General features: G+C 37.4%; 1 protein-coding gene across 17 annotated transcripts in view; it reads right to left on the bottom strand.

Annotated features, from left to right (window-relative positions):
• STXBP5 (syntaxin binding protein 5) overlaps window positions 1–17,003 on the bottom strand; it is a 128,435-nt gene extending 111,432 nt beyond the window's left edge. For 4 of the 17 annotated variants that reach the window (XM_045573009.1, XM_045573012.1, XM_045573011.1 and 1 more), the window contains exons 1-2: window positions 16,453–16,995; window positions 15,072–15,169 (exon numbers count right to left, since the gene is read on the bottom strand). In XM_045573009.1, coding sequence (XP_045428965.1) covers window positions 15,072–15,169; window positions 16,453–16,605 — 251 coding nt within the window. In that variant the 5' untranslated portion in view covers window positions 16,606–16,995. Of the gene's footprint in view, window positions 1–15,071; window positions 15,170–16,452 lie in introns of all 17 variants that reach the window. The other 13 variants (XM_045573020.1, XM_045573013.1, XM_045573015.1 and 10 more) reach the window with 10 other exon arrangements.
• Between the last annotated feature and the right edge of the window lie 7,998 nt (window positions 17,004–25,001).

Here is a 25,001-nt window from a genome sequence, read left to right as displayed (position 1 = left end):
TTCACCACGATAACGCACGACCGCATACTGCAAGAATCACTGCTGAAAAACTGCGCCAGTTGGAATGGGAAGTTCTCCCTCAACCTGCATATTCTCCTGATATTGCCCCTTCCGATTACCATTTGTTTCGTTCTTTGCAAAACTTTCTTCTTGGAAAAAAATTTAATAATGAAGAATGCCTCAAAAATGCATTGACCGAATTTTTTGCATCAAAATCACAAGAATTTTACAACAGAGGGATTAAAATGCTTCCTGAGCGTTGGGCACAAGTAGTAGAAAACAACGGCAACTATATTGTTGATTAAATTTTGTTGTATTGTTTAAATAATTTCGATTTAAAAAAGTATATTAGAAAACGACATTAATTATTACTAGACCTAACAGCATTAGGTTTACTATACATCAACCTAATCAGGTAGTTTCTGCTGAAAATCATAATGCTCAATGACTACAGGTCTAAAAAAATAACAGTACTAAAAAAATAAATAATATACAGAACCAAGACAATCTATACTTTCCACTGGCCCAAGTTCTTTTTTTCACTTAAAAAGAGAAATAAAGGTAGAGCTTCCAGTTTTGCCTAAGTTAGCAAACAAATCTGAAAAGCAAACAAATGTAATTTTGGAATATTGGTCATAAATAATCTTTTTACAGGCATTTTTCATTCCTGTAATGTCATTTTAAAAGTTAACACTAAAAATATAATGAAGAGCCACATAACTATGTTTGTAATTGTGGGACAACATTATATCATTAATAAATGTATCAATTCTTACAGCAGGCTTGAATATAGATTAAAATGCAAACTTCTATGACTTTGCATATAACTGCAAACATACAGCATTTTTGTGCTGTTAGAAACTCCAGCGGGACCCACACTTTTTACTTAAGAGTTTTACAGCATGAGCTCCAACAGGTTCTCATAGTGTTATCTGAGAAAAATCCCCTCCTCCTTCCAGCATGGGAATGAACAAAACAAACATTTTTAAATACAAGAGCATTCTGTTATTAACAAGATCTGCCCTCAGGAGAAACTAACCAGTCTAAATTGCTAGAGACTTATCAACACCTAACTAACCTGGTGGAGAGGAATTATCCAATTCCAACCTACTCCAGCCATCCTAACTCACCTGGAGGGAGGGACAGGAAAGGACTGAGAAACCATTGTGAAATTCACAGACTCACTACAAGAATAAAACCTAGTAATAGGTGTACAACACTGACCCTCCACTCATAGTTTACCACCAAAAATGAATCTGGACACAGACCTTATACTCTTCAAAAAAATTATCTCAAAATAGGATCTTAGACCTAAATGTCAAACACAAGACTTTAAAACCCCTACAAGATAACATGGGAGAAAATTTAAATGATCTTGTTGACCTTTTAGATACTACACCAAAGATACCATCCATGAAAAAAAATCATTGATAAGCTGGACTTCATTCATATTTAAAACTTCTGTTCTGCAAAACATAGTACCAAGAGAATGAGACCATAGACTTTGCAAAAGACACATCCAAAATATACAAAGAACTCTTAACATTCAACAATGAGAAAGCAAACCAAAAATTAAAAAATTGGCCACAGACCTTAACAGACAACTCAACGAAGATGAAATACAAATGTCAAATAAGCATATGAAAAGATGTTCTAAATCATATGTAATTGAGAAAATGCGAATTAAAACAAGGAGATACTGCTACAAACCTATTAGTATAGTCAAAATCCAGAACTAACACCACCAAATGCTGCTGATAATGTAGAGCAATAGGAACTCTTGTTCATTGCTCATGGAATGCAAAATGGTATGGCTACTTTAGAAGACAATTTGGCAGTTTTTTATAAAACTAAACATACTTTTACTATCTGATCTAGTAATAACACTACTTGAAATTTACCCTAAAGAGTTGAAGACTTATATCCACACAAACACTTTTACATAAATGTTTATATTTACATTTTTCAAATATAAAAACTTGGAAATAACTCACATGTCCTTCAGCAGGTGAATAGACAAATAAATTGTGGTACATTCAAACAACTGAATTTTTTTTTTTAACACTAAAAAGAAATGAGCTATCGTCATGAAAAAACCCAGGTTTTTAAGTGCATATTACTATGTCAAAGAAGCCAATTTGAAAAGGCTAAACACTATTATGATTTCAACTATATGACTTTGTAAAAAAGACAAAATTATGAAGACAGTAAAACAATCAGTGGTAACTAGGTACGAGTTAAGGAAGAGTGAATAGGTGGAACAGTACAGGTTTTTTAAGGCAATGAAATTATACTGTATGATACTACAATGATGGATACCTGTAGTATCATTTTTCAAAACCCACAGAATATATACCAAGAGTGAACCCTAATGTAAATGATAGGCTTTGAATGAGTATCACTTGCCAATGTAGTTTCATCAATTGTAACAAATGCACTGCTCTGGTGGGGAATGATAATAATGGGAAAGGCAATGACAAGTGGGAATAAGGATATATGGGAAATCTCTGCAGCTTCTGCTCAACAGTGCTGTGAACCCAAAACTGTCTAAAAAATAAAGCCCATTAAAAATTAATATATTAAGAAATGAATCTATCTGTGGACACACTTAATTTTTAATGCTGACTTACATTTTAACATTTTACCAGTCTGCTATTTAAGCAAAACTATAACATGCACTATTTCTGCAGTAAAAAAATTAGCAAAATGCTAAAATTACCATGAAAGATGCATAGGTCAACATTTAAAACTTCCTTAATGGAACACAATTTTAACATTCAATAGTAAGTGCCCAATGGTATCTAAAAAATTATGTCAATCAACTGCTCTCTTTGCATATGAAATGAATATGGAAACAAAAAAGTAATTGCAGCAAATAGACTGATACATCATTATAATATCAATGGGGTTGAAATAGGCTTCTAGTTACCTCTTCCACTATTATTTTGAATAAGATTTTTAAATTTTTTATAAACAAATTAAGAGTGGTTGAAAAACCTTATTATTTACAGTTTTGGAGTTAGGACTAAATGGATCAAAATGAAATATACTGATTTCTGGCAATTCTTTAGAATGGCTTTTGGTATACAAATATGCTTTTAAGTAAACTACTTGCTCAATCTATTATGAAATACAGTAATAAACAACAGTGGTCTGGTTTAAAGATACAAGAAGGAACATTCTCACATGTCAAGTAAAAATCTTTTACCCAAGTGTCCACTCTCAGATGCTTAATGGCTAAGATCTTTTCTCAAGAATAATAAAGTGAATTTTAAAAGAAAAATACAACACTTTAAAAAAATAAGAGTTTAAAGACTGAATAAATGAAAAAATCTGTTCCAACATTTTTTCTCCTTTTCAAAAGACAAAAAGGAAAAATATACAAAAGGAAAGCAATTTAGCAGAAGTACTGCAATAGCTGATGCCACTAGATTTATAGTCACCTTTGGCAGGGTACTGCTGTGAAAAAGCAGAGGTACTGCTATTACAAAAAAAGACTATGTACTTTCAAGAAAGGATAGAATAAATCACTCTTCAACAGACAACCTCACCAGGAAAAACATCAAAGTTCTAGATAGCATTTGCTGAAAGAAACACGTGAACAGAAAGTACTATAAAACATATTTTAAGCATATCTTAATTTTCAAGTGAAGATTATCATAAAAACAAAAATATCAGCTTTTCTTTTTTTCTTTTTTTTTAAATATATTTTATTGATTTTTAATAGAGAGGAAGGGAGAGGGATAGAGAGTTAGAAACGTCGATGAGAGAGAATCATCAATCAGCTGCCTCTTGCACACCCCCTACTGGGGATGTGCCCGCAACCAAGGTACATGCCCTTGCCCGGAATCGAACCCGGGACCTTTCAGTCCGCAGGCCGACGCTCTATCCACTGAGCCAAACCGGTCCCGGCAATATCAGCTATTCTTAAAAACCTCTATATTCACCCCTATTTTCAGTGAATCTAAGTTATTGTAGAACAATTCTTATTTTTAAATCATAGTACCAATAAATACAAAGAGATATGTTCAGCATGTCATCTTTCATTTATCTTATTAGAGGCCCGGTGCATGAAAATTCATGCACTGGAAGGGGGGGTGTCCCTTAGCCTGGCCTGCCTCCTCTCACAGTCCGGGATTCCTCAGAGGCAGGAGGCAACTCAGCAGTCAGGAGAAGGCAATGCCCGCATCACATCTCTGCCGCTGCCACTGCTGGCAGCGCAAAGCTAGGCCAACCCTGGTTACCTGAGCCTCAGGTGGCCCTGGGCAGCTGGGCAGACGCCAGCTGAGGCTTGCCTGTGCCTCAGGCTGGTCTTGGGCAGCTGAGGAGCTTAGGGGGCTGGGGGGACTCTGGAGGCATGCTCGTGGTGTGGGCCTAGCCTTGCCATGTGACTGCTGCCCTGGCAGGGCTGAGGGGACTGGGTGCTGCCATCTTGTAGCTGTGGGCACCACAATCTTTGAGGGTGTGGCACCAATTAGCATATTCCCTCCTTATTGGCTGTGGGCGCTGCCATCTTTGTGAGGGTGTGATGATCAATTAGCATATTCCCTCTTTATTAGATAGGATATAACTTCCAAAAGGACTAATACCAATAGGAGAAATGGAATCATGCAAAAATCAGCCTTACCTACTGAATAAAATTGTATCTATATTTACTGCTACCGGAAAATGATGCAGTGAATGACTAAAAATTTTTCAAAAACTGGATATAATTTGTTTATAATTAAAGTACCATTCACATTCGTTTCAAAGGAAAAATGCAATATATCTGATTCTAAAGAAGGTAATCATGTGCCTGAATTTGTTTCTAAGCACTTTCTGTCTTTTAAAAAAATATATTATTTACTTTTCAGGTCAATTTCTTTCACAAATGAAAATGAATTATTTTATCAACATTTGCAAACATCTAAAATATCACAATGTTTTAATAAAATGCTTACTTTTAAAGATGAAAGTGAATTCTAACTAGATCAACATATCTTTATGTAATATTAATGAAAATATTAGGAATAATCTACAAATACAAATGTATTTTTAATTAAAACTAGGAAATAAAGGTCACAAACTGAATAATTCAATAATAATCACTGAACTGCTTCCAAGGAATGCCTAATTAACCAAATTTATTATCAAATTAATTAGAATTCACACACACAAAAATAATGCCTTTCACAGGATCAAAAAACACTTAGGAAATTTTGATTTGGTATGCAGTGGTACTATGTAGCATGAAGAATTACTGATTCTGCCCTGGCTAATGTGGCTCAATGGTTAGTTGCCCCTTGAGAGTACCTGGGTTGCAGGTTCAATCTCAGGCCCCAGTCAGGGCTGTAGCAGGAGGCAACCAATCAATATTTCTCACATCGGTATTTCTCTCTCTCTTCCCTCCCTTCCACTCTCTGTAAAAGCAAAGAATATATATATATATATATATATATATATATATATATATATCCTCCAGTGAAGACTAACAAAACAAAAAAAAGAAATTACTGTTCTATCTTAAAATATTTTTCTATTTATGAGAAAAGTTAAATTTATACTGATGTGTAAGTGTAATTTATGAAACTATAAATACATTAGTAGTAATTCCTTTCTAAACTTTTGTCTCCACACATAATTAAAAATACATATTTTTATTGATTTCAAAGAAGGGAGGGGGAGAGAGATAGAAACACCAATGATGAGAGAATCATTGATCAGTTGCCTCCTGCACACCCGCACTGAGGATTGAGCTTGCAACCTGGACATGTGCCCCGGCCTGGAATCAAACCTGGGACTCTTCAACCTGGGACCCTTCAGTCCGCAGGACGAGGCTCTATATCCACTGAGCCAAACTAGCAAGGGCTCAATACATAATTTAAAAGCAACACAGACTGGTAAACTAAAGCAGGGGCTGACAAATTTAGAGCTTGAGAATGAAATCCAGCCCACTGTCTGAATTTATAAAGTTTTATTGAAATTATCTGCATTCCTTTCTTCACATTATTGACTATGACTGTTTTTATGGTACACTGGCAGAGTTCAATAGTTGTAACAAAAACTATAAAGCCAAACTACCGTATTTTTCAGACCATAAGACGCACTTTTTTCCCTCCAGAAGTGGGGGGAAAAAGTCCCTGCGTCTTATGGTCCAAATATAGCCTACACATATACTTTTAAAAAAAAGTTTTTTTACTTGCCCGGCTCTGTGTGGTCTCTGTGTGCTTGCCCGGCTCTAAAATGGTTCTAAATGCTGCTGTTTACTTTACAGGGTTGATTACATGTGTTTATGACTGTGATGTTGGGTTTTAATGCACATAGAATATTTTAGGACACTATTTGTTTCAGAATCTTTTTTTCTTCATTTCCCTTCTCTAAAAACTGGTGCGTCTTATGGTCCCGAGCATCTTATGGTCCGCAAAATACGGTAAATACTACCTAAGCCTTTACAGAAAAAGTTGCTGACTAGTGAATTATAGATTAAGATCTTCATTATTTTAAATGCATGCCCATACCCACCCTTCTTCTATATTATCTTTAGTACAGGACATATTTAATTGATCATTTTAAGAATCTATAGTCATTAGTTGTGATTTTATAATGATACACTGACTACTGTCTGGTTTCTGGACTCTTGATATGGCAGAGGATACTGGTTGATTCTGAAACTGCAGTGCATCTTGTCATATGCTGTAATGTTTCTAACGGTTCATCTTAAAATACCACTCAATATTACAGCTATAATTTCTAAAAGATCTAACTTTAGCTATTTAATATCTGTATGATATTATTTATAAAGAATTATAATAGATTTTTAAAGCAAAATTACCGGGGGAAAATGGCTACATGGGTGGAAGTAGGTATGGAATTCAAATAAAAATGCATCACAAAGACACTGGGATTTAGATGAGAATTATTTTAACAGGGAAAAATATATTCTAGACTTAAGAAAATCTCTAAAGACATGGCTCACTGTGGGTCACTGAGTAGTGAGGAGAAACTATGTCAACAATTTCTTCCCCTGCTACCTCCCTTAGTCTACCTTCCATACATATTCCATGAAGAAAGAAAAAGCTACACAATAAACAGAACTATTAATATTATCCAAATTTTCTTTCAAATGAAACACAAGAAAATGAGAGATTAAAGCAAATGGGATTGCTAAATCCAAAAGTGGATAATATCTTGACAGTAAATTCTTCAAAAACATTAAAAATTATAACATGATATATTAAGATCACTAACTGTCTTTACTGTGGCAAATAAAACTTACAAATAGATTCAAACCAACATACCAAACGATCATACAGAAACTGAGTATCTTTATAGGAAGGAGTCTGAGTAAATAAATAGGAAGACACTACTTCTTCTCCTTAGAATGACCTACTTCACATGTGACTAAGGGAAGAGAGAAGTATCAAGTACCATTCAATCAAATCAAGAATCACTTTGTTTTGCTTCCCAAAAAGTTCCGTAGTACTAGGATATGTTTAAAAACTCTTTTAACAAAAGACATTCAGCCGAAACCAGTCTGGCTCAATGGATAGAGCGTCAGTCTGCGGACTGAAAGGTCCCGGGTTCGGTTCCGGTCAAGGGCATGTACATTGGTTGCAGGCACATCCCCAGTAGGGGGTTTGCAAGAGGCAGCTGATCGATGATTCTCTCTCATCGATGTTTCTAACACTCTATCCTTCTCTCTTCCTCTCTGTAAAAAATCAATAAAATATATTTTAAAAAAAAGACATTCATTATACAAGGCAGTACATAGTAAAATGCTCCTTTCTCTATGTCATTTTGTTATATTTTTAAACAGACAGACATCTGTTTAGGTCAAGCCAAATACATTTCATTAATCTGCAATCCTAAAATACAATTCTCATTTAAATATTATAAAACAAATCAATACTGACACTCTGGTTACTAATTTTCTTCTTGTAAACAATGTGTCACTTCCAATGCTTAAAGTTAAGCTTTGGTTGTCTTTATTTGCCTTTATCTTTTTTTTATTTATTGATACTCACTCTTAAAGACCAATTATTTACATGTGCATTGCCAGTTACTACTATTCCAGTTATTATACAATTACCAAATTTAGCATGAAATCACATACCATCAATTCAAAAAAGATAGTTATGGTACTAAACCTCTTACATCAAAATTATTAAAACCAAGTGATTAGAAACCGAGTACATATTATTTGTAAGTAATTTCATTTTAATTTGATATTCTGACCAATAATACTCAAGAAAGAAAACTTTGGTTAATAGTATTTTTAAATCTCCTAAGTTTCCTGTCATAATGAGACCTTTTCTATTAAACAGGAGTACACCTTTATCCATGGCTTCACTTTCCATGGTTTCAATTACCCATGGCCAATTGTGGTTCAAAAATATTAAATAGAAAATTCTAGAAATAATCAATTCATAAATTTTAAATAGCACACTGTTCTGAGGAGTGTGATAAAAATTTCACACAATGCCTACATCATTCACTTCATCTCATCACCAAGGCACTGTATCATCTCACATTATCATAGGAAGAAGGTTAAGTACAGTACAATGAAGTACAGTACAATCAGATAATTTGAAAGACCACATTCACATTAACTTTTATTACAGTATATTGTTGTAATAGTTCTACTTAATATTAGTTATTATTGTTAATCTCTTACTATACCTAATTTATAAATTAAATGTCATGATAGGTCTGCACGGATAGGAAAAGCATAGTCTAGTCTGGAATGATCTGCAGTTTTAGGCACCCACTATGCGTCTTGGAACGCATCTCTTATGCATAAGGGGGGACTACTATGCAAAGAAAATGCAACAGCTCATCATCTTGGTATTCAATGTGAGCTGCTATTTCAACAACAAAAAATGTGTTTTTCACATGCTTTTTCCTGTTCCCTTTTATAAACAAAGGTTTACACTTGTGCACCTACTAACTGGGATTATGAATGCAGTCAACATACACAAAGGAAAGGGACTCACAGTGGGAAGGAGTCCAACACTTCCTCCTCTTTAACAGGTTCTCAATACGACCAAAAGACTACTCTAGACAAAGATGGTCCAGAACATACCAAATCCTTCTCAGAAAAAGAAATTCAAGATCAGAGATGTCAGAACTCTTAGAAATCAGTCATCCCAATTTCATGTTACAGGAAACAAAAGCCCCGAGATTTTTCACTTATCCAAAATTAGTCTGAAGACTAGAACACAAATCATCTAATGTCAAAGTAATTCTTCCAAAATTTCCTTACCTTTTCCCTTCAGGATGGTAATGTTAGGTTATATAATTTTAAAAGCAAATTATACTGGAAAAAGAAAACACACACACACACACACACACACACACACACACACACAAAGAGAATGCCAAACAAAAATAAAAATTCATTTTACTTAAAGCAGAAAGGCTTATCAAGCACAGACTTGGTTCCCTAATAACTAACATATACCTTTTCAATTCCATTCAGATTCTATCACACATTGTTTCCCTCCACAAGAAATTCACTGCAAAATAACTGCTTCCACACAGACATTACTTCTGGTGGTTTCTCGAGTAGGACGTGTCTAACCCTCACCTCCTGCTGCAGTAATCCACGCCAAGAACCACAACCTATAACGACACAGTACTTATTCTTCCTTTTATACAACGCCCTCTTAAATGAAGTACTAAGAATAGAGAAGTAAAAGTAATGCAAAGTCCTAGCTAGAATTCCAAATGACTAGAATTCTCTGAACAAAAAGGATGGTGGGAAAGAAGACTAGATTAAAAATTTGGCTAAATTCAAGCCACATTGTTTCACTTTTAACTACTTTGAACAAGAATCATATTTCCAAATCTTTTTTCTTTTTTAATTATATCTTCTAAATTAAAATAAGCAGCATGCACACATTCTAATGCTATTTTACAACTGCAAAATCATTAAACGATCATTATTTATCATCTACTATGTGTAACAAACTTTCATATATATGAATATATTACATCTAAATAGAAATTTTGTAAGCTTGTGACTGAGAATGATACCATCTTTAAGACACACTTTAAGAGAAAAACAATACTTTTTAATACCTTTTACTCAAAAATTGTAACAGCTACAAAAATAGTTTTCCTACACATTGCTTCTCTGTAATTATTTGCTGATATAAATGAAGAACCTGAAAATTAAAACCACAGAAAAAAAACCTCATTAGTAACAATATCATCTATTGAATATTCACCAAAACTCCCTACGCGGTCTTACAAGTGACACACACACATTATTACATTTAATCCTGACACTACTTCATGAGCTAAGTAGGGTTATTATTTCTTTGTAACTGAAGAACTTGGGCTAAGTGCAGTGGTTCTCAGCCAGGACCTCCTGGAAGTCTTTGAGGAGGTTTGGAATGCTACACTGACAGCTGAGGCAATCCTGGCATTTAGTAGGTGGGAGCCAGGGAACTTACACAGCCTGCAATGTGCTGGACAAACCCATAGAATAATCCAGCCCAAAATGCTATACCACTACTGAGCGACACTTACTGAGGATAAATGGACAGAGCCAAAGAGCTAATAATGTCTTTAAACTAGTTTGATTCAATAGCAAAATCAAGGAAATCACTAGGACCCACCCAAAAGAAATCAAATATAAAAGCTTATCAAATTCTCATACTAATGTAAGTCGTCTAGGTTACCTTCTCAAAATGGCAAAATGACAAAAAAAGATGACATACTTACAAACATTACTCTGGCACCCTCTTTACCAGGTTTTCCATTTGTCTTGTAATTGCCTCAGTATATTTGCAAAACTTTATCATCATCCTTAATTACTCCAAGATGTTATAGAAAGGAGTCATCAAGTCCTCCTCCAGTTCCCATTCTACTAACCCTGTTTTATATCCATTTTACTACCGATATGGGTTAATATCTAGTTACATATGAAGTTTCACTTAGTCTATTCTTTTCCTCCTTGCACCACCACCCATTAATCACCCTAAAAATCATACTGTTTTCCTGTCAGCATCTCCTTATTTAACTACAATGATAATGGTAGTTTTCAAGGTTCTCCACCAACTGGCTCCTATTTTCCCACCAACTCAATTAGAATCACTATTTCAAAGAGTCTCTTTAGTACTGCTCTAAATTACCATGATAATTCCCTTTTCTCTACTTTTGTCAACACAGTTTGCCTAGAATAATTTTCCCATTCCTTCTTCTCTGCTATTCAGAATACTTTTAGTGTGTAGATGTCATCAAATACAATGAATTTGCCTGTAATGTAACTTAGTGTAATGTCAGTAGACCTCTAAATAATTATTTAACTTCAATTACTTTTATCTAGTTCTGGTCCTACAGTTAGGACTAGAAACTTCTTGAAGGTAAAAATCACATAATCTTTTCTTCTGAATATTCACATAGACCAATCACAGAATTATTTCTTGAAGAAATCATGAACAGCACCTTTGTTTTATCTTATGTTGTTTTTTTTTAGTTTTTTTTATGTAAGAGAACTCAATTGGTTGCCTCCTGCAGGAGCCTGGACCAGGGCCCAGGCTGGGGAGGAGCCTGAATCAAAATATATGCTCTTGATCATAATCAAACCTGGGACCGTTTGGTCCACAGGCCGATGCTCTATCCACTGAGCAAAACTGGCTAGGGCTGTACCTTCATTTTAAAAGTGGGAGGAAAAAACTAATTCAAGAACACATAATTCTTTGGTGATGAGAATTAGAATTCAGATTACAATTTGTAATCTGATGTTAATGCTTAATATATGCTTGTTAAACAAACTCCAAGGTACATTACTAGAAATGCTTTCATTCTTTAGCTAGAATCTTGTTTACCCTGTTTACTTATTCATATAAGAATAATTATTTTACCCCAATAGTTAATTGTTTTTTGTTTGTTTGTTTGTTTTTACTTTTCAATTACAGTTGACATATTAGTCTCAGGTATACAACTTATGAAGTGATCACCCCACAAGCCACATCTGACATCATACATAGGTATTACGATAATATTGGCTATATTGTCCATTATCCCAATAGTTTTGATGTCTAGATTACTCGTAAAAATCAAACTGTTCCTATTTCTATATGGCAAAAAGAGAACTAATATAATGAAATCACATCACTATTATATGATGTATTATATAAAATATGCTTTCCTGCTTCCTATCAATGAGTACATTCCAACCGCATATTCTCTCCAGAAGCCAAGAAGGTTGAACATAAAGCACGTTTATAAGTAGAATCATCAGTCATTTGCTATATATTAATGCAGCAAATGCATAAATTTATCTTGTCTCATTATCACATATAAGGATTCAGATTTTCACTGACTATAAATATGAGATATCAGATGTAACTTTCTTCATCTTTTTTTTTTAACTTCAACATAGATCAATATAGTTTAGTCCCTCAACATTTCAGAAGACCTTTTTTACTCAAATCAGATATACATTTCAAATTCCAATAGCCTAATTCTATTTCTGAATATATCTCCTACTTTTTGCTCCACAAGTAAAGACTTTATCTAGAAGTATATTTCTACTCTAAAGATATCTTTTAAGACAAATATACTGCAGGCTACCAGTGTCTAATATGAGGAGAAAATAAAGACAAGATTAAAATAAATAAATAAATAAATAAATAAATAAATAAATAAAATAACAATTTCAGTAAAGAAAAACACAAAAGAGCAAGAGCAGCAGAATTAATTTGTAATAAGTCTGCATATTATATCAATTTAAAGCTGTAAAATTAGGAACTAAAATTTAACCTGTCTACTTTTGAAAATAAAGAAGAAAAAATAACATCTTAAAACACATATGCAGAAATTAGATAAAAATAAAAAGCTCTTAGTAATTTCCTATAAGTCAAAGCCGTAATAAATAAAGCTCATAAGCTGATCTGCTACTTAAACTTAACAGAAGAAATGATAAAATGGCATTACTGGTAGACAAACCAATTTACCATTCATATAAATCTTTTTTTTAAAAAAAGGGGAAGGGAATAGAAATATATTTGGTAAACAGTTTTTCAGACTTCATTCTAAATACAGTAAAACAGGTTCTAAAAAAATTTAGTCTAATTTGTAAACTATAATTACAGATTCATTTACACTCACACAGTATTTAACTATTAAAAATATGTATAAGCAAAAATCATACACAAGTAATTATTTTGGACACTTGATCCTTGCTTTTATTTGGCAATTAGCTTAGGCCTAATATTTTAAATCCTCCCTTGTGTCAACATGCTAATTACTCAGATTCATTAGGGGCAAAAGTCTTATCTAAGAAAAATATTTGGTTTTATTAAATTCAGCCTTGCTGTTGGTATTCACTTCAATTATATTAAATTACAAGAGGGAACAAATTGGTTGTTAAAAAATAGTAATTTATTTACCATGAGAAAACTGAGAGTGCACTGGGAAAATAGTTAAAATTCAACCCCTTTAAAAGAAAAGCAAAATAATCTAAAAATAACTGATTTAATTCAACAACTTTTTTAGTCCAGTGACGATACTCTTTTGAGAAAAAAAAAAAATCTGCTTTCAGTTCTAAACAATGCATCTAGATCCAACAAAGCACTATTCTTGTCACTATATAGAGTTTTACTGAACTCTTAGCACCCACACTGTCAGAAATTAATTCTATTCCCATCAACCCTAAGAAGATCATTGGGTTAGGAAGTAAAAATCTCTGGACAATTGAAGCCCAAAATATTCTAGACTAACTATCCAGATATTTGGGCAAGAGCCCTTTATACAATTTAGAAATTCACAGAATTTGGATCTTGGCTGGTCAGACCTGACCATTTTAATAGGTATGAGTGCATCACTGATATTTACTATGAATGGTAAGAGTTCAATGGCCCATTTGAAAAAGCTTTCATGATCACTTTAAAGACTGTACACTAATATCAAATGAAACTTGAGACATATCCTGATACCATATATCATACTCCTTGAAATGAAGATTTTAAAAAATGATAAGGAAAAAACTAATGCAAGTTCCCCTCCTCTTTATCAGGAGCCAGATGTGAGGGGTAAAGCTCCCATTCCTCCATTTGGTTGGTTGGTTGATTAGTTTGTTTGTTTTTAATGATAGTTATGCCTAGTGATTTTCTATTTACTTATAACCAACATATTACTTCAATAATATATAGAGAGCAAATATCCTACAGATGACTGAACACAGCATTTCTTTTAAAAATGTTACATTTAACTTTTAAAATAAGGGAATTTAGGTTAAGATGGTTTACTGTTATAGTAAAAGCAAACAAAATTTTAAGTTATATCATTTAAAAGAGGAAATAAGAGGTATTCTGTATTGTTCATACTAAAAAAAAATATCATCTTAACGATAAGTAGGTACTTAAAAAATATGCTATGACTAAACTTCTACATAACCAGGAAAAATAATTCTCTATACAAATACTTCAGAATTCTGCTAACCTAACAGTTTTTATATAGATAAAATAAATGCAGACTACAAAAGGAAAACATCAAAAGAGCATACTTTTCTATTTGCATTATGTGAAGACAATGCTCTAAAACTTCTGGAAATAGCAACCTTCTATAATCAGTTACATAAAGTGAAGACATTTATCTTCCAATGATTTTTCTAGAGGGACAAGTCAGGAATAGCCAAATTTAAATTTAAACTCTAATTCATTAAAATAATATGTCATAAGTTTAATATCAACCACACACAATATTTTTGAAAAGCAATTAAAAATGTACCCTGTGATACTGTCTTTAAACCTAGTCTTTAAATTGTTGCATTCAATAGACTAGTAGTATATGTAAATATATCTCCCCTTAGAAACTTCTCTTTGCAAAGGCAGTAAAACTTTAGAACTCTATATGGATGGATGCATGTTTAGCTACTATTAACTGAGAGCTGAGAAAAATCACAGCAACCTATAACCTGAATATATGTATAATCTAGAGAAAAGCCAACACCACATGATTTCACATAGTATCTGATCTTTTTTTTTTTTTTTTAAATTAAACAGTAAGAAAAACTGATTGGCAACACAGCAAGACTGAGAATACAATAAAAGTTTAAAAAATGAAATTAAGTGAAAGGATACAGCCTTAAAGCACCAGTCTGAGTTCCCACTGCTAGGATCTTCTGTACAGGATCGAAGGCCAGGGCTGAGGGTTGATAGGGAAATCCATGGCGAACAGTCTAGGGATGGGCAAGTGACATCACACCAACCAAAGCAGCAGCAAAATTTAAAAACAGAAAAGTCAATAAAGGCATTAGAATCTAAAGCCAATTTTAATGGGTGCAAAAACACATATACATGTACTTACTCCTTTAAAAAAAAACAAAAACCACTACAAAATGTATACTAAAAAACAAAACAATCACGTAGAACCTGAAACAAAATCTACCCCAGTGATACACTTTAATTTCTGCTTTTCCATAATCTGATATTCTATTGAAAAAAAAAAATCTTACTAATCGTCTGAGACCAAATTATTAAAGTTCACAGTGGTTAAAAATTCTGCAAATTCATTAAAAAGGCAATTCATGTTTTCTTTCAAGTGTGATAACTTCATCATTAGCTTATTTGAATGCTAATGCAAGTACTTCTAAGGAAAAGCTGTCATATAAGCTAGTCAAGGATCCAGTAAAGCAATTCTCAAACATCTATCCCAACATTTTGAAATTCTAACAGAAGACAGACTTTTGCATGTTGCTACTAAATACTTCATCATTTCAGGGCAATATGGCTTAAAAAAATGTCCCTACACACTTTTAAGAAACTCGAGCATTTGATCGCAAGGTGTTTACAAGGCAGGCAGGCATCAACACCACGCCAAGTTTGTATTTCTCATTGAGCAGCTGCTGAATTTAATTCGCTGCATCATTCTTTCGGAATTACAGACCGCTATGGCAACGGCCATGCCATTAATAGGCCAAAAAAAAAAAAAATCAAAAAAATCACAGTACTAACTTTTTTTCACTAAAACCTAAGGAGGACCCTGTGATTTCACATTTCGAAACCTACTAACATAGTCTAGGAGAAAAGTGATGAGCAAATTATCTGGCTGAACAGGTTTGGCTTTTTGACAAACAACATTCATCAGGCATTGACTGCTTCCACGGGGGGGAAAACTTCAAAGTTAGTGAATTACATTAAAAAAATGCCTGAATGTTAAGTAAGACTGTTCATTAAGAACATACGGATTAAAGATCAGTATAATATTGTAGGTTGGAAACCGCCTTGAATGATTGCTGCCTGGGACAGCGGGGGGGAGGATGGAGGGAGGGGGTAAAAATCAAAGAAAAGGTTTAAGATGATGTAAATCTCCAAAAACCAAACCCAAAACTATCAAGCAAACGTTTGCCGGAGGATGCATGATTATTATTCTAGTTCCCTAGCACTCCCCCCCTGCGAGCACCGCGCTGCCCCCGGAAGAGGAGCCGGCCGGCCGGCGGGCTGCACGGAGGGGGCCGTTCACCTTGCAGAGCTGGAAGTGCTCGGACTGGAGCGTCTCCTGGATCTCGGGCTCCCGGCTCCCCGGCGTGTGCTGCTGCGGCGGCGGCTGCTGCGAGGCCGAGGACGAGCCGGCGGTCAGGCCGTCCAGCACCTTCCTGATGTTGAATTTCCTCATGGTCTCGGCGGGGCTGGCCCGCGCGGCCCGCGAGGGGCGGCCAGGGGCGTCCCCGGGCGGGAGGAGCGAGCCCGGGCGGAGGGCGGCTTCCGCGGAGGCGCCGGGGGAGCGGGGGCGAGTGGGAGTGTGCGGGGACCGGAGGCAGCAGCTGCGGAGAAGCTAGAGACGATCCAAACAGGAAATACAGCGACGGCGCTGCCCGAGCAGCCCAGGCGGCGACCCTCTCTCTCTTCCTCCGAGGCCGCCGCCGCCGCCGCCTTCGCCTCGCCCCGCGGCCCGGCGGCCCCGCAGTGCCGGCGGCGCCCCGAGCGCTCGGCCGGCCTCACCTGGCCGCGGGCGGCCCCTGCGCCGCGCCGCCGCCCCGGCTCGCCTCCGCCGCCGCCGCCGCCGCCGCGGCCATGGCCCGCGCGGCCCCCGCTCCTCGCCCGCCCCGGCCCCCGCGGTCCCTCGGCGCTGCCTCTCGCTCCGGACGCCGCTCCGCCTCCTCCTCCTGCTCCGGGGGTCGCCGGCTCTCGGTCCGCAGCAGCCGCTCGGCCTCCCCGCCGCTCAGCGCCTGTGCCGCCGCCCGCCCGGCATCGCACGCAGAGCGCCCGGGGTGGGTCCCCGCGCTCGCCGCCTCGCTCCGCCTCGCCCGCCCGCCGCCGCGGGACCGTCCCGCCCTCGCTGCTTGGGAGCCCGGCTGCCTGCCTCCTCCGGCGTCTTGAGCCGCCTGCGCTCCCGCCCGGCCGCTCCCTCTCGCCGCCGACTGGGAGGCTCGGCGCAGGGCACCAACGCCCGCCGAGCAGCAGCGGGGCCGCGGGAACAGCGCCGGCGGCGGCGGCGGCGGCGGCAGCAGCGGGGCCTCCGCGGAGCGGGGCTGCTGAGCATGCGCACGCCCCCCCCCCCCCCCCCGCACCTCCTTTCCTCCCCCGCGGGCGGGGAGCCGGGGCTGGAAAGATCCTCCGCTACAATCCCGGACCGCAGCTACCTCTCTCCAGCCCCGACCGCCCCGCCAGGGTATGCAGCTGCTGCCCCTGCAGCTGGGGTAGTAAAAATGTGGACGACTTTTTTTTTTTTTTTTTTTTTTTTTTTAAATAAAGCAGCAGGAAACCTTTCTTTCCAATTCAGTCTTTAAAGCGGGGTTTATGCTCTCACCCTTTAAAGGGGTACATACATACTCCTCCCGGCTGCGGGCTGCAATATTATTGCTGTGACTTTATGGATGGTCTTTGTTTTGGATTGATTTGGATTTGGTACTGGGGGGGGGGGGGGAGCAACTTGGCAACGATTATGTAGCAAGAGGAGAATGACAGATTTTTTAATGCGCTAGGAAAGGAGATAAACCTTAAAAAGGGGGGTGGGATGTCATTTCTTTCCTGAAATTGTGGGTGGGATTAAAGAGTGGCCACGGCAGGGGCAGGTAGCTGCCGGAATGGAATAAGCTACCGAAGGGGAAACGCTCCAGGGCTGGGTGTCTGCCGCCACCCCTGGATCCAGTCTGCACGCAAGGGTGGGTGTGGATGGGGGCGGGAATGAGGGTGCAAGTAAACAATGAGCTGTCACTCATGTCAGAACCTTCCATCTCCTTTAACGCTGATTATTCGTTAAGTAATCCCCAGCAGCTTCTCTCTCGTCTCTTGGCGAGGGCAAGGAGGGAAGAGATGAGGTTTTCGCCCAGATCTTTCAGCTGCTTCAAACACACAATCTCGCTTGGGTGCTTGGAGACAAATGTCTGCTTCGAGTTTGACAAGGTAGAGAGAGGTTCGAGCTGCAAGTACCCTCCCAGAGAGTGCTTTCAACCAGAAAGGTAGAAGGCAAGCAGAGGTATTTGATTAGGAAGAATGTGGAAAAACTGGAAACCAGGAAATGGGGAAGCTCATCAAGACTAATTCTGTTTCGTGGGGTAGGGGTTGGGAGGAAGGACACTCTTCCAGATTCTCGACTTCCAAGCCCCTAAGGGTCCAGCGAGGAGCAAAGAGCTACTCAGGGTTCTCCAGCCCAGTTCAGAAGTGCCCGCCCTCTTGTTTATGATTGGCTGAATTCTGCATCGTTGTGGGAAATTCTCATCCCGGTATTGGTTGATGCGACAGGCTTTCAACAACAGTCAGCAAACCAACTACTACTCGGGCTCAGGGAGGGATTTCGGGAAATGTAGTTTTCTTTGGGGCTTCCGAATTCAAGGATGATGTATCACACTTGGAACATATAAAAATCGTATTGTGGTTTAATATTTATTGAATTACTCAGTTAATCCGATGGGGGCAAAGAACAAAACAAACTTGATTACTTTTCTTAGACTACTTACAAGTGTTTCTGAATTTTTTTTAAAAAATTATTATTATTTTTTACTAATTTAGTGCTCTGAAACATTTATTGCATGAGACCTTGTGCTAGGCACTGAAGGCAACACAAGAGTCCTTGCTTTCAACAAGCTCACCACAGTCTAAAAAGGGGAAAACCTCGCATAAATAAGTAATCATAAAACATTGTGATGAGTTCATTGATGGAATCATACATGAAGAGGAGTGAAGAGGGTAATTTAACCAGCCAGAGAAGTTCTGGAAATGATATTTACCAAAATTCTGTCCAGATAAGTAGGAGTTTACCAGGTGAATAGTGAGGAGAAGAGCATTGGAAGGCAGGTGGGAAGTTTATTTTAAAAATACTAATACCTCCATAGGGGGAAATTGCAAAACAGAGAGATCACTTATTTCTCCACAGATTTTTATGATCCACTTTACCATCTAAGTTGAAAATAAATCTGTTTGGAAATTTGTCATCATTGGATTATAAAACTCTTTGGAGAAGGGACAGCTTCTTGCTGAGAGGCCTTGTGGTGGTGTAGTGGAAAATTCCGGGACTCTGTTGTCTGCCAGACATGAATTTCAATCCAGGCCTTGGTAATATGTACAACTTTGGGTAAATCTCTTATTTTTCTGAAGCGCTAGGTTCCTCGAGTGTAAAATGAGATTAATACTATCTTCTTAGAGTTTTGTGAGGGTAAACTGGAAAACAATTATAAAGTTTGCACTACATTGGTTAGCACTCTGTAGATACCTAAAAATGTCAGTTTTTCCATTATATTATCAGGGTACATGAGGTGAAAGGAACTTCAAGAGATCTTCAGTTTAAGCCAGTTCTCCATTTTTGACTTTATAGTTTTTGTTTTTATTTCCATACCTTATCAGATGATAAACTCATCCTGACATTCCCAAAACTTTGGTTCCTAGAGGACACATAGAATTTAAGATGAGTATGGAGAATGTCTGCCAATATAAATTAGCTTTGTGAATTTGCAATTCATCCTCTCCAAGAGACCAGAATTCTATCAGGTATAAAAACAATACCCCTAACCTGTGGAAACAGACAATAGGGTGGTGAAGGCCTGGGGTGGAGGCTGGGGGTAGACTGGAGGGGGTCATTGGGGAAAAAGTGAGACATATGTAATACTTTCAACAACAAATAATCATTTTTAAAATTTTTAAAGAAAAACAAAACAAAAAGCTCAACAATGTCTCAAAATACATGCTTTTATGATAGCAAAGATAAAATAATGGACCTTCAAATTCATTATATTTCTAGTTTTTTTTTCAAACAGGAAACCGATCTCTTTTTTTTTTTTTTTAACATATTTTATTGATTTTGTACAGAGAAGAAGGGAGAGAGATAGAGAGTTAGAAACATCGATGAGAGAGAGTCATCGATCAGCTGCCTCTTGCACACCCCCTGCTGGGGATATGCCCGCAACCAAGGTACATGCCCTTGACAGGAATCCAACCTGGGACCCTTCAGTCCCCAAGCTGACGCTCTATCCATTGAGCCAAACTGATCTCGGCTCATTATATTTCTTATAAGTCAATTTTAATTGGCCACTGATTTTTAAATTAAGATAAAAATTTAAGAATTTAGCCCTAACTAAATTTGGCTGAGTGGATAGAGCATCAGCTTGAGGACTGAAGGGTCCCAGGTTTGATTCCACTCAAGGGCATGTACCTTGGTTGTGCAGGAGGCAGTGTGCAAGAGGGGGTGTGCAGGAGGCAGCTGATCAATGTCTCTCTCTCATCGATGTTTCTAACTCTCTATCCTTCTTCCTTCCTCTCTGTAAAAAAAAGAAATCAATAAAGTGTTTTTTAAATGAAGAATTTAAATTACAATTAATTAGAAATTTTAAGTTTATAGTGAAATTATGAAAAATTTAACAAGTTATATTACTCATTTTAAAATTGAGCACAAAACAGAGTTTTACCCATAACAACCTCTCAACAAAGTTTTATCTTTTTTGTTTGTTTGTTTGTTCTGTTTAATGAATGAATCAATGTGTTGTTTCCTAGCAAGGCAATAGCTTTCTGCCTTTGAGCATGTGGCATTCTCCCAAATGTAATTCTTCCTTACCTGCTAATTGATGAATGGATCAGAGATGATTATATAAAATATGTACTCTGGCAAATTATATATTACATTCAGCTCTAAACAGTACTCAGTTAATACAATGAAAAATAAATAAAAGGCTAAAAGAATCAACATACAGATAGAAAAGCAGCTTGCTCATTAAATTATTTGACATTGGAAGGCCATAATCCCAGGACAGAGAATTTATGACATTTCTGAATCTGCCAATTCTCATTATCTCATTTAAAGGCTACCAGGCTTCTCTGATATTTGTCTCAGTGGTTAGAGAGTCACAAGTTCCATTCCTGGTCAGGGCACATACCTGGCTTGAGGGGTTCGATCCTTTGTCAGGGCTTGGGCATGAGGCAACAGATGGAAACCATGTTTCCCTCTCCCTTTCCCTCTCCATCTCCCTCTTCTTCTTCCTCTCCCTCTCCCTCTCCCTCTCCCTCTTCCTCTCCTCCTCCCTTTCCTTCTCCCTCTTTCTCATCCTCTTCCCCTCCCTGTGTCTAAAATTAATGAAAATATATCCTTGATTTAGGAATAAAGGCTACCAGTCAAACTAAGGCTCTGTTATTGGTATCAGGGGCAGCTGGATGCTGATTGGAAGGAGTAAAGTAGAAACTAAAAGTACATATTTTGGTGAGAAATTATATTATTGTCCCAAAACTTTCTAGAAGGTAAAATATATTATTGGCAAAAAGCTTTCTGAAAGGTAAACCAACTATCTCACCTACTAGCATTCATTTATATGGAATTAACTGTAATTTATTGAGTCCCAAAGGATGTCTACATGACAGTAATTGATTCACTACACCTTTTAACAGCATACTGAATTTAAATTATTTGTAAATTGCAGCAGAGATATTAATCAGTTCGCCTAGCTCAGAATTGTTTTCTAAATGGGTATCCTAGATCCTGCTGAAATGCTCACCATATTTCTGAGCAGGTGACCATGTGTCCTGATCCAGATTGATTGAACCAAAGGCAGACACCTGAAGTAAGCCAAGGTGAGATCATATTCCTCTGGGAATATGGAATTAAATCATAAAGATGATAATTTGTCTGAACCAGGAGATCATATAGAGCTGGGACGGAAGCAGAGAGCGCTCATACTTTGATGGGTCACTGGAGAATGGAATAAACCCAAATTACAAAGAAGTGACTCTAAGGAGGTAAAGAGTAAAGTCCCTATTCCTAATCTCCAGTTCCTGGTTCTTATTCTGTCTACACTTTCTCTCTTTCTTTGTTTAAACAAGTTTGAGTGGGTTCCTAGTTCTTCCAATCAAATATTCTTATAAGTTTAGACACAGCCTGCCCCAGAATGTAAAGAGATGTAGAGATTTTTAGCCATCTTTCATTGCCATATTTATCTTCTACTCACAACTCTCCCCCAATGTTTAAGAGGCTACTGTAACATCTAGCAAAGAATTTGTGGGTTAGCCTGGAATGGTTAAAAGTAATTGTTGTGATGAGAAAAGGTCAGATTCTGGATTATATTCTAATGGTAAAGCCAACAGGATTTGCTGACCATCTGGGGCGTATGAGAGAGAGGCAAGATGAGGCCTCAATTTTTGGTGTGAGCACTTAGAAGGGTGGTGTTGCCATTTACTTTTCACATTTATGACTCCTGGATCATTTCCAGTTACCATTTGTACCTGAGTGGACTTGACAAATATCATCAGCTAAATAAACAAGCCTTGTCTGGGAACAAGCAGGATCTACTACATTGTGATCATCTTTGTCAAGCTCTGGCCTTTCTAGAAAAACAGATTAGGCAGATATTCGTGAGCCTTTCTTATTCCATGGATTACATCTGTCACTATTTAATAATATGTGTAAAAGTATTACTAAACCATATACAAAAATGTCTAGGCAAAAATCAGCACGTTCAAGTGAAGAGAAAATTCTAAACATGTAAAAAAAAATAATAATAAGTGAACCAAATGAACACTTAAATCCAAAATATGAGGCATTAATGTTGAAAAATGAGAAAAATATTGTCAAATTTTTAAAACTTAGAAATGGGGTAATCAAGAATTCCTCAATACATTCTCATATGTTTCAAATGTTATTTCTACAATGGAAACAATATTTGAGGTAAGGAAGAATGTTTCCAGTATTTTTAATTTAGGTATTATATTTCAGAATTTAAATGTTGTAAATATTTTGAGAACTTTACCGAAAGTCCACCTTTTCTTTTCAAATAACTCCTTATAATTTGATCTGTGAACTGAAGAGCTAGTGACATAGTGTGTACTTTATCCCATTACTCCCACTTAATATTTTGTGGTTAATGAATAAGCTTTGCAAAGCACTTAAAGTTACTATTTTGTTTTAGTCTCCACCCTCTGAGCTTCTTTCTACCCTACCAGCCTGTTCCCTCCCTTCAACTAACTACCCACCCTTCCCTGCCCCCTCCAAAAAAGATTAAGAGAATAAATTTGCATCAGAATACTTCTAAAAAGTATTACCTTAGGGCTGGTCAAGCATCAGTGTGCTTCTGAGGCAATTGTCAGGCCAAACTTTTTTTTTTTTTTTTTTTTAATTAAAACACACATCAATAACCAATAAAAACTGAAATTTTTCCCCCCTCAGAAAGAGTTGTTTGACATGGGAGCCCAGTGAGATAGTGTCAATCACGGCTGACTAATAGGACACATTATCTTCCATCTGAGGCTCTGAGGTTTGATAACAGAGCCAGATCACATCCCTAAATCAGCTGGTTGTAGAACATTTTGATGCCAACTCTTCCTTTTTTTTTTTCTTTTTCTTTCTTTCTTTTTTTTTTTCTTTCTGGTCAACCCTAAAGACTACTACCTGATAAATTAAAAAGAATCAAAACAAAGACTTTAAAGTAAGGAGAGTGGAGAACAAACCTCTCCCCAAGGACCCATCAGAGCCAGGATAATGATACTAACAATGAAAACATGCAAGGGATACTAATTAACTCTCGGAGGTTTTATGTAGAAGATAGGGAAGCATAGTCTCAATACAAGGATGGAGTTTCTCAAAATAGGACCAAGTATTTTGTTTTAAACTCAGAATAGGTTCTTTGTGTTTTAGCAAACATCATACACTTAGTCCAACAACTTATAAATTTGTAATTGTAGTATCTCCTTCCCTCCAGCTCTGAGTCAAACATGTTCAACTTTCAGGTAACCTCTCGCCTTGTCACCTGCTCTTTTTATGTAACTCTGTTATTCTATTTTCACACACCCACAGTCTCAATTCCGCCTTCAGTGACCACTACACTGTTTCTGGTTTTATGACCAATGGCACAAACTAAGTTCCTTGTGGTATGCAATTTTTAATGATAAAATATCTGTTAAGTATCTTACTAATGTGAGTAAACCAATATGTTAATAAAGCCAATATAAAAGATATGGACTATACCCCAATACGTGTGTGAGCCTTTTTATTCTCAACACAATTACACACACACACACACACACACACACACACACACACTCGCCTAGCTATCAAAGCCTGGGAGATCAATTTAGATATTTTCTAAATTATTTTTAGGAGAATATAAAGGAATATAAAACACTGAGCATAGAAACACTTCCCCATGTTTCTCTTCATCTATTTAAAAATCCCCTCACCCCACTTTCCCCAACCTCTCATTAGTTTTTCCAATACCTCCATCACTCTCTTTAAAAAGCCCAGCCCTGATCACTGTCTCCAATTCCCCTTTCCACAAACCTCCCAGACATTCTCTTACCTAACTATACTAAGAAAAGGGCAATATGCTAATTAGACCAGGAGACCTTCCAGAAGACCTTCTGGACAGAGCCATGGTTGGCAGGGCCAAGGTAGAGGCAGTTGGGGCAATCAGGCCAGGAGGGGAGGGCAGTTGGGGGTAGCAGTTGGGGGCGAGCAGGCTGGCAGGCAAAGTGGTTAGTAGCAACCAAGTAGGCAGGCAGGTGAGCAGTTAGGAGCTAGGGGTCTTAGATTATGAGAAGGATGTCCTACTGCCGGGATCAGACCTAAACCAGCAGTCAGACATCCCACGAGAGGTTCCA

The sequence above is a fragment of the Pipistrellus kuhlii genome, unplaced genomic scaffold, assembly GCF_014108245.1.
Source record: "Pipistrellus kuhlii isolate mPipKuh1 unplaced genomic scaffold, mPipKuh1.p scaffold_m20_p_5, whole genome shotgun sequence".
NCBI lineage: Eukaryota > Metazoa > Chordata > Mammalia > Chiroptera > Vespertilionidae > Pipistrellus > Pipistrellus kuhlii.
The sequence above is the reverse complement of the archived record's forward strand: the minus strand, read 5'-3'. Positions and strand labels throughout refer to the sequence as shown.